A 14,155-nucleotide genomic window follows, 5' to 3' on the forward strand; every position below is an offset into this window, starting at 1 on the left:
GTAGAGGGAGTCAAAGACTGGTTTAGTCCCCAAGGGGCAATCCGAAAACTTACTGGTTGTAGTTCTTGGTAGCCTGCACAGCTTGTGCAATCAGCTCCTGGAGATCCAAGGGCAACAAATGCAGATCACCTAGGACCCGGATACATACTCCATGCTTCTGCAGTTTCTCCCTGATTGGCGAAAAGGAGGCAGGGCTAGGACACAGCACCTGCTGAGCTGGAGACAGGGTGCTTAGATGATACTCAGTTAGCAGTTTTGAGTGCTTTCCTGCATGTCAGGCACTGTCTTACATGTATTACTTCACTGCAACCCCCCGAAGAACTCTGAAAGGAGTTCGCCCCATTCCCCATGCTACAGTGGGAAACTGATAGGATAGTCAGACTGCCCAAGATCATATACACATCAGTGTTGTGTCAAAATTGAAACCCAGGTCTGTCTGATTTGAAAATCCAAACTCTTTTTTTTAATGTCTGTTTATTTTTAATTGATTTCAGAGATAGGAAGAGAGAGAGACTCATCAATGATGAGAAAGAATCATCAGCTGCACACCTTCTACTAGGGATTGGACCCAAAACCCAGGCTTATGCCCTGACTGGGAATCTAACCGTGACCTCCAGGCTCAACCACTGAGCCACACCAACCAGCCGAAAATAACAACTCTTTACCACACAGGACGTCGCCTCATGTGTCCTTGTCGGCAAGTTGCATTTGACATATTCTGTGCTATGTTTGTCCCATTTTGACAACTAAATAAACTTCTCAAGGGCAGGAGCTGTACTATTGGTTACCTTTGTATCTTCTGGAAAAATTTGGTAATAATAGTGACATCTAAAATACTTACATGTTTACTAAGTGCCGGTCAATGGTCTAACCACTTTCAGATATCTACCTGCACGTTCCATCCTTACACCAGCCTTGGAGGCAGAGATCATTGTCATTCACCTTTTACAGATGATGACAGTAGGCACAGGGAGATTGGGTGATTTGCTCAAAATCAGAAGCTGGTGAGTGGAAAGCCAGAATTTGAACCTAGGGAGTCTGGTTCCAGAGCCTGTCCTCCTCATCTTGACATTCCACAGCCTCTACACAGCAACTCCCAAAAGGCAGTGAGCATGAACCCAGCCAGCTTCTCTACCGGGAAGGTGTGGAGAAACTGAACAACTAATGACTGGGAAATGAAAGCTTAGTAACAAGAAGTATACTGTGGAGTGGAGGTATCCGGCAGGTTCTGGAGAACCCTGATCCAGAGCTGAAGGCCACGTCCTCAGCCAATGCATCCTTTAACCCTCAACCACATTTCTTTAAGGGTGAAACGAGACCTAATCACCTACTTTTGAGAACCCACTGGAGCTACAGTACACAAATGTATACACAAATCAAAGCAAAACGTGAATAAGAATACCTAGATTTAAGTCCTAGTGCCAAATCTTGAATAACTACTTAGCCTCTCTGAGCCCAAGTCTCCCTCGCTCTGTAAACGGGGTAACCATCCCTGCCATAGTCTCAGTATCGGCTCGTGTTGAGTGAGAAAAAACACATGAATGTGCTTATTCTCAGGCACCAGGTGCATGACTTGAGCGAGGTCTATAAAGTAGAGGTTACTACAGCCTCGCCACAGTGATGCAGTTGGTTGAGCATCGTCCTGTGCATAGAAAGGTCAGTGCTTGGGTTGTGGGTTCAGTCCCCGATTGGGGCACACACAGAAGGCAACCGATCAACGTTTCTTTCTCAAATCCGTGTCTGCTTGTCTATTTCTCTCTCTCTCTTCCTTTAAGCGTGTCCTGTGTGAGGATTAAAAAAATAATAAAAATAAACTAGAGGTTATAGCAAAAGCCCTGGTGAGGAACCTGGAGACCTGGGTTCCCAATGTGGCTCTACCACTAGCTTGCTCTGTGACCATGAGCAAGCTTTCTCTTCTCTTCACTAGGGTTTAGCTTCCCAACTGATGAAGCTGAAGTAGGCCCGTAGTTTTCCAACCTTCCTTTAGCCCAGGGGTGGGAACCTTTTTTCTGCCAAGGGCCATTTAGACATAACATCCATAGAGGCTGTGCACAACACTCATGCACTGGGGGAGTGGGGGGTGGGGGATCGCTCAGCCTAGCCTGCACCCTTTGGCTGTCCGGGAGCCCTCAGGGAATGTCCAAATGACGATTTAGGCCCGCTTCCCTGCTGCAGTTGGACATCCTTAGCACCGCTGCAGAGGTCACTGCTGCAGAGGTGGGAGCCACCATTGCTGCAGCGCTCGCCAGCCATCAGCCCGGCTTCTGGCTGAGAGGGGGAGCGCACTGACCACCAGGGGGCAGCTCCAGCATTGAGTGTCTTCCCCCTGGTGGTCAATGCACACATAGCAACCGATCATTCTGCTGTTCAATTTGCATATTACCCTTTTATTATATAGGATTTGCTAACTATAATTCATTTAATATAAATTTATGTTGCTATGAAAAAAGCTCCTAGATTTATTGAATTTCAAGTCTGGCCTGTGGTTGCCTTGGCAGGATCAGACAAAACGATTTCACAAGTCTTATACTACCTGCGGGCTAGATGTTCCCTACCCCTACTTCACCCAAAGTACTCTTTCTTCAAATCAAATCATAAACAGAATCAAACCAGTACCCCATATGCGATTCCCTCTGGGTTCTTTGCACACCCAGAGATAGTCTAGGGTTCTATCTCACATTGTTGGAAAACCACCACTAGGGTTTTTTCTTGCTCTGTCCGGGACTTCGTAACCTAAGACTGTCTTTCCTACTGACTGATTAGAGTAATCTCAGTTGCACCTCTACCACCATGCATGAACTTTCAGGAACTGTAAGACTGCCTCCTAACGTAGACAACAGCTTAGAGCTGGAGTCAGAAAGATCCTGTCTGTCTGGGCTCTGCCTCTCCAATAGCGGTGTGACTCAGGATACACACCTGAACTCCTCTAGGCTTCACTTCCCTCCTCTTTACAATGGGGTGATATCGTTCTCAAGGGTAATGTGAATATTAAACGAGAATACATGTTAGGTTCAAGGCCTTGTGAGTACTTTAAAAAGCTAAGATTAGAGAGCAGTACAGAGGAATTTGAACACCTGGAATACGCACTCACGCCTCCATCTCCAGCCCCTTGAGTGTGAACTCTGAGCCACAGGGACTCTGCTGAGAACCAGGGAGCAACGTCTGTGGCCCAGAGTCTCCATCCTAAAATGGACAGAGAGGCTGGCTCCTCTCCCCTCCATCCTGAGTCACACAGGGACAGAAAAGACAGTGTTCTAGGCCCAGCTCCACTGGGCTCTCGGCTCTGTTCTCTCGTTGTCCCGGACCTGGATGGGAAGGAGCTGGGCGGAGAATGATTATAATGAAGACTCTGGGCAGTCTGGGAAAGGGCTCCATACTTTAAAGCAAACAAACTCTCTCAATCTTCTGTGACCCTTTCTGGCTCTGCTCCCCAAGCTTAAACTTAATGACAGCTAACATTAAGTGATGCTTCCCCAGAAAGACCTCTTATGGTCATCCATGCCTCCCAAGAGAATACAGTAACTTTCTAGAGATGACTGCACAGCAGAAAATGACTCAATGTTCCTATCACTCAGCTTATTGGTCTTGGCATGGAAATGGGATCTAAGGTGGGCTAATGAAAGGATCCAGTTCTTCTCGTGAAGCAGGAAAGCAGGTCTGTACAGAGAAGGAAATGTCCAAAGAGGCGCTACCTAATGGATATGAATCCTGGTTTCAGGTTTGATTGAGGCTGGTTTGACTTGTCCTTGAATTCTGTGAAATACCTCTATATCCTCAAGTAAATGTTCGCTTTGGAAAAACAAAACAAAACAAAAGAAAAACTAGCTTGTCATATTTGCCACTCCAGAGATCTGACTAACATTGAAAGGGTGCAAAGTTCCTTAAATAAGCCTCAGTAGGAGAGCTGAGAGATATTAGCATAATCAATGGACACAGATATTGGGGCGGTGGGGGCTTGTCCTCACTGGAGGTCCTAGAAGAACACCCTCCCCCACTGACAGCATCTTACTGCTCTTCCAGCAAACGGCCGAACTTCTGCCGGGCCATATCCATTAGCCCGTCCACTTCACTTTTGGAGCGTTTGAAGTTCTCAATGCTGAACGCGTACACCGTCACCTCTCGGATGCCCAAGTTCAAACACCAGTGCAGAGTCTGAGAAGGGAGAAGACAAGGAGCTAAGGTGCAAGGAAGAGTAGGAAGGGAAATGAGGTGCCTTGGCCCTGACTCAGGAAAGCATCAAGCTAGGATAACACCAATGCTTCTGTCAGAATATTGAATGAAATATGCAGAAAGCCACCACTTTAGAACCAAAATATGTGAACCTAATGACTGCTACTAGGTTGATGCCACTGTTGTCTACTGGAAAGAACTCTCCAAGGAGAGAATAAAAAACCAGGTTCAAGCCGAAACCGGTTTAGCTCAGTGGATAGAGCGTCGGCCTGTGGACTGAAAGGTCCCGGGTTCGATTCCGGTCAAGGGCATGTACCTTGGTTGCGGGCACATCCCCAGTAAGGGGTGTGCAAGAGGCAGCTGATCGATGATTCTCTCTCATCGATGTTCCTAACTCTCTATCCCTCTCTCTTCCTCTCTGTAAAAAATCAATAAAATATATTAAACAAACAAACAAACAAACAAACAACCACCAGGTTCAAGTCCTTGGCTCCATCATGCATTTACTATGTGAGTATAGGTGAATCATTTAACCTTTCTGGGCCTAAGTCTCCTTGTCTGTAAAAAGAGCCTGGCTAGCCCTAGCTGGTTTGGCTCAGTGGATAGAGTGCTGGCCTGCGGACTGAAGGGTCCCAGGTTTGATTCCAGTTGAGGGCACATGCCCGGATTGCAGGCTCGATCCCCAGTACAGCCATTGATGTTTATACCTCTCTCTCCCTTTCTCTCTGAAGTATACATACATATATATATATATAAAATCTTAAAAAAACACCACACAAAAAAAACAAGAGCCCAGCTGGTGTGGCTCAGTGATTGAGTGTCGACCTATAAATCAGGACAGGAGGTCATGGTTTAATTCCCAGTCAGAGCACATGCCAGGTTGAGGCTCAATACCCAGTAGGGGGCGTGCAAGAGGCAGCCGATCAACTATTCTTTCTCTTTATTGATGTTTCTTTCTCTCTCTCTCTCTCCCTTCCTCTCTGAAATCAATAAAAATATATTAAAAAATAAAAATGCAAATAAAAAGAGATTACAATCCATCCTTCACAAAGTGGCTAATGAACAGTATAAAACACAAGGTATTATTACTCACAATGTAACTTCATTATTCTGGTAGACAAAAAGGCCAATGGGTTAGAAGAAAAAAAGCAACATTTGAGTCTGCAAAGGGTTTTCACATATGCTATTTCAACTAATTCTTCAAACAACCCCCTGAGACTGGCATTATTGTTTTCATACCCACTGTATAGAGTAGGGGTGTCGAACTCAATCAGAGAAGGGGCCAAAATCTAAAATCCAGCCTAAATCGCGGGCCGAATGGTTTACTGAACAGTCATAAACTGACAATGTCATAAACTGACAGCGGAGTGCAGTGATGACAGCGTGGTGCGGGCCACATTGCAAGGCCTGGCGGGCTGGATTTGGCCCGCGGGCCTTGTGTTTGACACATGTGGTATAGAGGATAAAACTGAGGCTCAGAGGATTGAAGAAATGTGTCAAAAAGCCTACAATGAATCCATTATATGAACAAAAACTAATGTATGGTGATACCTCTTCAGCTTTATTTCTTTAGTTCTGTTTAAATGTCTTCCACCCCCTACCTTTAACCTCAAGGTTCCCTGTTTTAACACTAATCCCTTCATAGACACACACACAAACCAACTCATTGTCACCTCAGGAAGATCACCAGTGAGAATCCTGATACTTAAATAGGGTCAAGCTGGACCTTACATGGTCTTCGCTGGTACACTTGGGTTGGTATCCACCACTGACCTCACTCAAAATACATGTCAAGCCGAAACCGGTTTGGCTCAGTGGATAGAGCGTCGGCCTGTGGACTGAAAGGTCCTGGGTTCGATTCTGGTCAAGGGCATGTACCTTGGTTGCAGGCACATCCCCAGTAGGGGGTGTGCAAGAGGCAGCTGGTCAATGATTCTCTCTCATTGATGTTTCTAACTCTCTACCCCTCTGTCTTCTTCTCTATAAAAAAATCAATAAAAAATATATTAAAAAAAAAACATGTCAAAAGGCTGCTTGCCCATGGAGTAGCCATTCTGTCTCAGTGCTTCACTAATAAACTCTCTTTCACTTAAAAAAAAAAAAAAGCCAATAGCAACAGCTTCATTTTTTGAGCACTTCCCTTATGCCAGGTTCTGTGCCACATGCTTTTCATTTTATTATACATCTTGTTTAATCCTCACATAATCTCTGAGGTAGAGGTTATTGCTCTCCCCATTTTGCAGATCAAGAAACTAGGCTAAGCCAAAACCGGTTTGGCTCAGTGGATAGAGCATCGGTCTGTGGACTGAAAGGTCCCGGGTTCAATTCCAGTCAGGGGCATGTACCTTGGTTGCGGGCGCATCCCCAGTGGGAGGTGTGCAGGGGTCAGCTGATCGATGTTTCTCTCTCATCGATGTTTCTAACTCTCTATCACTCTCTCTTTCTCTCCGTAAAAGCTCAATAAAATATATTTAAAAAAGAAAGAAAGTAGGCTAAGAAATAGGGAACGACATAACTCCCTGCAGGTTAGAGAGCCAGGAGGTGGCAGAGCAGGGGTGCCACTGAGTTCTGAGTGACTCCAGAGCTTAAGTTTCTAAGCACCAGGAAAAGCTGTCTCTCTCTTTTTTTATATATATATATATTTTATTGATTTTTTACAGAGAGGAAAGGAGAGGGATAGAGAGCTAGAAACATCGATGAGAGAGAAACATCGACCAGCTGTCTTCTGCACACCTCCCACAGGGGATGTGCCCGTAACCAAGGTACATGCCCTGGACCGGAATCGAACCCAGGACCCTTCAGTCCGCAGACCAACGCTCTATCCACTGAGCCAAACAGGTTTTGGCAAAAACTGTCTCTTAATCAGTCACAAAGGAGAAGCTGGGGTCAACAAACCTAAAGACCTCCACACAGTATGAAAGAGAACCCCACCGCCACTTGCTTAAGCAAAAAATATCACTGCTCCAGCATCAGGCCGTGTTCTTGTGCCAGGAAGCTAGAGGCCACGTTTCCACTCTTCTTAAAGTTAGTTTCACAAGAATTAACATATTCCGATCTTACTGTTAGAGTCAATGTTTTCCAATCTTCAGTAGATATTAAGAACCATAAAATATTCATGACCTTTGCTTAAAGTGATTCCTCAGTTTGGCACGTTTCCTGGTTTAAGCACTGCAAGAATTGTGTCCTGAGAAACCTCAGACTCAGGCAAACCAGAAAGAGCAGTCACTTCACTATTGCTCCAGAAACGTCACTTCTTAGAATTTATTCTAAAATAGTACTATTCATCATGTCCAATAATAGTAGAGCAACTAAACAAATTGTCAGCTCTTTATGATAACAGGCTCTACAGTCATTAAAATGTGTAGTTAGAAAGGATATATATATTAACCTAGAAAAATACTTTTTTTCTTTTTTTCTTTTAATAACCTAGAAAAATACTTCCAAAAATGTCAAGTAAAAACAAGGTTATTGAAGCTATAAATGGAATTTTATAAATGTTAGGTCATGTTAGAACAAGTTACAAGGACTCGGATCAGGCACAAAAAAATTAGCTGTTGATGGGTTAAAGGTGGTGAGAGATGGCAATTTTGTTCTTATTTCTAATATTTTGTGATGTGTCTGGATGATTCAGTTTTTATTAATGTTGATATAACACCTATAGCTAGTAAGCAAGCAATAAAACAGCTATACAAAACACTCAAAAAAATAAATAAAAAGAAAAAAACCACTCTCACACCACAGCAAACTCAGGTTTTCTAGCTATAATCCAATGTTCTGCTCTGCCACCCGCACCCACCTCAGCCAGCTTGTTGAAGCCCTGTGAGTGGCCCTCCTGATGCTCCACTTGGCACTTCTTGGCATAGCGACGGTTCCCATCCATTATAAATGCAACATGTTTGGGTATTGGGCCTGCCTGTGAAGTAAGAAGACAAACGGTGAACACGTCACATGCTCCTCAAAGAAAAGGATGGCATTACACCCTGAGCCGAGAGGCTTGAGCGAGATGATAAAAGCCCTGAAGAAGGGAATTGGGTATTAAGCAATCTGCTTACTTGTTTATTTTTAAACATTGATTTTAGACAGGAAGAAGGGGTGTAAAGGGGGGAGAGAGAGACACACACACACATTGATGTAAGAGAAATACATAAATCAATTGCCTCCCATATGCACCCCAACAGGGGATTGAACTTGCAAAGTAGGTATGTGCCCTGACCAGGAATCAAACCCACCACCTATGGCGCACGGGATGATGTTGCAACCAATTATGCCACACCAACCGAGGGTACTTATTATTATTTTTAATATGTATTTCTATTAATTTTAGAGAGAGAGGGAGAGAAGGAAACACCATCCCGTGCACCGTAAGGTTGTGGGGTTTTTTTTGTTTGTTTGTTTGTTTTTTAATATATTTTATTGATTTTTTTATAGAGAGGAAGAGAGAGAGTTAGAAACATCCATGAGAGAGAGTCATCGATCAGCTGCCCCCTGCACGCCCCTACTGGGGATGTGCCCGCAACCAGGGCACATGCCCTTGACCGGAATCGAACCCAGGACCCTTCAGTCCGCAGGCCGACGCTCTATCCACTGAGCCAAACCGGTTTCGGCAGGTTGTGGGTTTGATACCTACTTTGCAGGTTCAATCATTGATGAGAGAATCATTGATCAGCTGCTGCCTGGCTGTCCCAGTAGCCTGAAACCTGGGCATGTGTTCTGACCGGGAATGGAACCGTGACCTCCTGGTTCACAGGTCAATGTTCAATCACTGAGCCACGCCGGCTGGACCAAGGTTACTTATTTTTATTTATGTGTTTAGTAAGCACTTATTACATGCCAAAAACTGTTCTAGGCTTTTTATACCTCACCTTAGTGTTTTTATCATGCAAAAATCTATAAAGTATATATATATAGTTTTAGCTTCATTTTACAGGCGAAAAAACTGAGGCTCAGAGCAGTCAAGTAACTTGCACAAGTCACACAGCTAAAAGGCAAAGTGGGGACTTAAACCCAGGTTTCATCTTTTAACCGTATGTTCTTAACCATAACTTTGGTTTCGTCAGTCTCCAACTGGAAGGCCCAGAAAGGATATACTGACAGTGCGGTTGAATGGAGATATCCACTCCTCAGCTCTACCTGATCGCTGACACACAGAAACGGGGCTAATATTGTTGGATCTTCTAATTTTACAAATGATGCCATTACTCAGGAATTTTATTAAAAAATAAATGTCAGGAGCCACTTCAAAGCAAACAAAGGACATTTTGGGGCCAAAGAAAACTTGGTATCGGGCTCACAGCAGCTTTTTGTTGTCTAACACAGCAAAGAGTCACCCCGTGGCCTGTTGTCACCACTGGAAGGGCTCTTCAAACTGCTCCCCCACACCTCTCCATCATGTTCTACTTTTGTCTCCACATACAGCCCTTTTTTTAAAAAAAAAAAAATGTTTTGCCCTAACCGGTTTGGCTCAGTGGATAGAGTGTCAGCCTGCGGACTCCAGGGTCCCAGGTTCGATTCCGGTCAAGGGCATGTACCTTGCTTGCAGGCACATCCCCAGTAGGAGTTGCAGGAAGCAGCTGATCGACATTTCTCTCTCATCCATGTTTCTAACTCTCTACCCCTCTCCCTTCTTCTCTGTGAAAAATCAATAAAATAATATTTTTTTAAAAATGTTTTTATTGCGCCGGGACCGGTTTGGCTCAATGGATAGAGCGTCGGCTTGGGGACTGAAGGGTCCCGGGTTCGATTCCGGTCAAGGGCATGTACCTTGGTTGCGGGCATATCCCCAGTAGGGGGTGTGCAAGAGGCAGCTGATCGATGACTCTCTCTCATCGATGTTTCTAACTCTCTCTCTCTCTGTATAAAATCAATAAAATATATATTTAAAAAAATGTTTTTATGGCTATCAGAGAAAGGGAGAGTGATGGAAACATCAATGATGAGAAGGAATCATCAATTGGCTGCCTTCCACTCGCCCTCTCCTGGGGATCAAGCCCACAACCTAGGCACGTGCCCCGACTGAGAATCAAACTGTGACCTCCTGACTCATGGGTCACACCAGTGAGCCGCACTGGCTGGGATCCACACGCAGCCTTTAAAAGAAATGCCAATCAAATCATGCAGCTTGTTCTTCCCAACACATGACTGCAGTGGTCGCCTGAGGAGGCATTTCCACATCTTGGCCTGCCTGAGTGATCTTGGTATTTGTGTTAGTGTGTGAGAGGGTATAAGGCTACTGACTCATAAACTCATTGCTACCCACTGCTTGACAGTCTGTGGCTGAAAACAAATCCAAGCTGACTAGCTTCCACCTCAAACCTATCATGGGCAGAGTATATAACATTGTTGTGAATCTTAAGAGAACAAGCTGAAGGAAGATTTAGGAAAGCAAGGGAGAGTATAGGAAATGGAGGGACTGCAGTCTTGAAATGGCTAAAAGTCAGCCCTGTGACAGTAGTAATTAAGAACTGCTATAGACTCTCTCTCTCTCTCCCTCTCTCGGGAGCATGCCCACGCCTTTCTGTCCAAGTCTTCTTCCCCAGGCACAGAACTTTTCTTTTCTTTTTTTAATATATTTTATTGATTTTACACAGAGAGGGATTGAGTTAGAAATGTCAATGAGAGAGAAAACATCGACCAGCTGCCTCTTGGGATGTGCCTGCAACTAAGGTACGGGCCCTTGACCGGAATTGAACCTGGGATCCTGCAGTCCACAGGCCAACGCTCTATCCACTGAGCCAAACCGGATTCGGCAGGCGCAGAACTTTTATTCTTCTCTCTCCTAAGCTCCAAGGACCCGTGCTTTTGCCTCTATAACTTCTTTCCTGAGCCCATTTCTTCTACTGCTCACTTCTACCTCTGTGACTTTCCAAATAAACTTTCTCTTATAGTATGAAAAAACACATGCACCTGCTAGACACTGAGTTTAAACGCTTTCCATGTATGTTTCACTTAATCCTCAAACAACAACAACATGTAAAGTCACATGGTTCATAAATGATAGGCTAGGGCTTCTGTTGTTGTTTTGTCTGTCCCCAAAAACCAAAACACAATCATTACAAACAAAGTTTAGTTAGTTTCTCTAAATCCAGAGGATAGTATTAAGAATAATAGTTAAAAGTCTCAGGGAGCCGAAACTGGTTTGGCTCAGTGGTAGAGCATCGGTCTGAGGACTGAAAGGTCCCAGGTTCGATTCCGGTCAAGGGCATGTACATTGGTTGCGGGCACATCCCCAGTGGGGGATGTGCATGCAGGAAGCAGCTGGTTGATGTTTGTCTCTCATCGATATTTCTGGCTCTCTATTCTTCTCCCTTCCTCTCTGTAAAAAATCAATAAAATATATTTTAAAAAAAGTCTCAGGAAAATAAATTTCAGTTCTCTATAAGGAAAACCTAATAGTCTATGCTGCCCAATGATATTAAGACTTGGATTTCCTGAAAATGTGAGTTAGGACAATAATCTGGCAGAAATGTAAGACCTAGAAGTTACCCTACAAAATTGCTAAATTCTACTCAGCATCGTGGATTACTCAATTTGAATTAACAGACTATGATACAAGATTACACAACTGGCCAGGCCAACTGGTGCTGTGGGCTCACCTTTATGATGTTGGCACAGAACCGCTCCCACAGTGTCAACTGTCCTTCTTTGATCCATGACATAGTTCTTGCCCGAGCGGAAGATAAGCCCAGAATAAGAAGATATCAATCGGGTAACCTTGGATAAACAAGAAAGAGAACAGAAGTCACCAAGGCTTGCAGACAGCTGCGGCTGACTTGTAAGGGACTCACCCGGGCAGTGGAGAGCAGCCAGCACTAGAATCCAAAGACTGGCCGAAGCCTCTCAATAAGCCAATGCATGGGACCTTTGGGGCGGAGGGCTTTCCCTGCTTCCATCCCCTTTTCCTCGGCATGTGCACCGGCTTTTCCCGAACCTCTAAGTCCGCTTCCTGCCGGATCACAGTGCCTAAACTCCGATCCTCCCCGCTTCTTCCCTCTCCATCTTCCCCCACGCCGTTTCCCACTCCCCGCGCTCCCACGGACTAACCCCTTCAATTGTCATCCCCGTTACCTCCTACCTCAGGGCCTCCCGGTTAATTATCCCCTCACTTGTCTGTCCCCTCATTCCTATGGCTGCCTCCCCGTCCAGTCACCTCTCCTCTCGTTAACCGCTAGAACGCAGGATCCTCTCGGCTCTGCAGGCGCCTTCCACTGCCCCTGAGGACAGACACTTCCTCTCGACGTGGCGCTGGGAGATGACGTCATCACCACCCGTCCGGGCACGCCCTTGGTGGGCGTGGTCCTGCCAGCTCGGAGGCGGAGCCGCCCCAGCGTGCGCAGCCGCAGTTCGCGCTTTCCCCGGAGCCCAGAGCAATGCGCGCTCACGTGACCGCATGGGGAGGGCGGCCGGGCTCCAGGCCGCGCGCTGGGGGAGGCGGAGCCAAGGCCCCCGCGGGAGCGGAGAGGTCGTTAGCTGTACCTCGGTAGGCCGCCAGGGGGCTATGCTCCTCGACCAGAATGGAGGGTTTCTCAGCTGCTGGTGGTATTCGGGCCTGCTGGGAAACGGTGTAAAGCAGCGTCCTGGCGGAAGGCCTCAGGAGGCCGCAGGACTGGGCGGCAGAGCCCCTCGTGCAAGTCTAAGTGGATTTCTTCGTTTGGGAAGTTCCCAGCCCTAGGCAAGCGCGCAGACGCACTGTATACCAATCCATTTGTGCTGATGTCGGGCACTCAGTTTTCAGGATGTGCAGACTCTCAGGACCTACACCAAGGAAACCAGTTTTGAAGCCAGAAAGAGCTGTTTTAAGGGCTCTACTATTAAACAGGAAGGCCATCCGTTGACCCTAATAGAAAAATCAAGGGCATTAGCTCTGTACCAAATCTTCCCAGGAAACTGTTGCAGTAATTTGAGGCACTGACAAAGAAATTGGGAGTTCAATTCTCTCAAAATGAAAAAAGCAGCAAAAAGAAACCTTTACAATTTTCTTTTTTTTATAATTATTTTATTTTATTTTTTAAAATTCTTTTTATATATATATTTTATTGATTTTTCACAGAGAAGAAGATGGATAGAGAGTTAGAAACATCGATGAGAATCATCGATCAGCTGCCTCTTGCACACCCCTACTGGGGATGTGCCCGCAACCAAGATACATGCCCTTGATCGAAATCGAACCTGGGACCTTTCAGTCCACAGGCCGACGCTCTATCCACTGAGCCAAACCGGTTTCCGCACCTTTACAATTTTCAAAGAACCTTTCTGAAGTGTCTCTCACCAAGGAATCAAGGCAAGAAATATGGCACTAGTAATCCCCAGTTCACTGTGCCTTCCACTCTTTCTGACGAATTTTACTAGGTTCTCCAGATGAGTAACCCACTCATGAACAATATTTTAAGTTGTTAATTCTTACCCGAGGATATTTCTCCAAAGTGAAAAGAGTGAAACATGGATAGGAAAGAAACATATCTATTGGTTGCCTCCTGCGTGGACTAGGGTCCAGCCTGGGAGGAGCCTGCAAACACGGTGTGCCCTTAAACTGAATTGAACCGAGGACCCGCAGGCCAATGCTCTATCCATTGAGCCTGAGCCATACCGGCTGGGCAATAGCGTATTATCCATTCTTTCTGCTTTGCTTCAGCCTAGCTCAGTGGTCGGCAAACTGTGGATCGCGAGGCACATGTGGCTCTTTGGCCCCTTGAGATTTTAGCAAAGGCCAGCTTAGGAGTACCCTAATTAAGTTAATAACAATGTACGTGCCTATGTAGTTTAAGTTTAAAAATTTTGGCTCTCAAAAGAAATTTCAGCCAAAACCCGTTTGGCTCAGTGGATAGGGCGTTGGGGCGGACTGAAAGGTTCCAGGTTCGATTCCGGCCAAGGGCATGTGCCTTGGTTGCGGGCATATCCCCAGTAGGGGGTGTGCAAGAGGCAGCTGATCGATGGTTTTCTCATCGATGTTTCTAACTCTCTATCTCTCTCCTTTCCTCTCTGTAAAAAA

General features: G+C 45.5%; 1 protein-coding gene across 2 annotated transcripts in view; it reads right to left on the minus strand.

Annotated features, from left to right (window-relative positions):
- The window catches only part of DHDDS (dehydrodolichyl diphosphate synthase subunit), a 33,027-nt gene extending 20,578 nt beyond the window's left edge, over positions 1 to 12,449 (minus strand). For both annotated transcript variants that reach the window (XM_084875085.1, XM_084875084.1), the window contains exons 1-5: positions 12,317 to 12,449; positions 11,763 to 11,880; positions 7,967 to 8,083; positions 4,010 to 4,152; positions 54 to 170 (exon numbers count right to left, since the gene is read on the minus strand). In XM_084875085.1, the coding sequence (XP_084731211.1) occupies positions 54 to 170; positions 4,010 to 4,152; positions 7,967 to 8,083; positions 11,763 to 11,825 (440 nt within the window). In that variant the 5' untranslated portion in view covers positions 11,826 to 11,880; positions 12,317 to 12,449. The remainder of the gene's footprint in view (positions 1 to 53; positions 171 to 4,009; positions 4,153 to 7,966; positions 8,084 to 11,762; positions 11,881 to 12,316) is intronic.
- Positions 12,450 to 14,155: the final 1,706 nt, after the last annotated feature.

Source organism: Pipistrellus hanaki, assembly GCF_964339955.1.
Source record: "Pipistrellus hanaki genome assembly, chromosome: 2".
Lineage (NCBI taxonomy): Eukaryota > Metazoa > Chordata > Mammalia > Chiroptera > Vespertilionidae > Pipistrellus > Pipistrellus hanaki.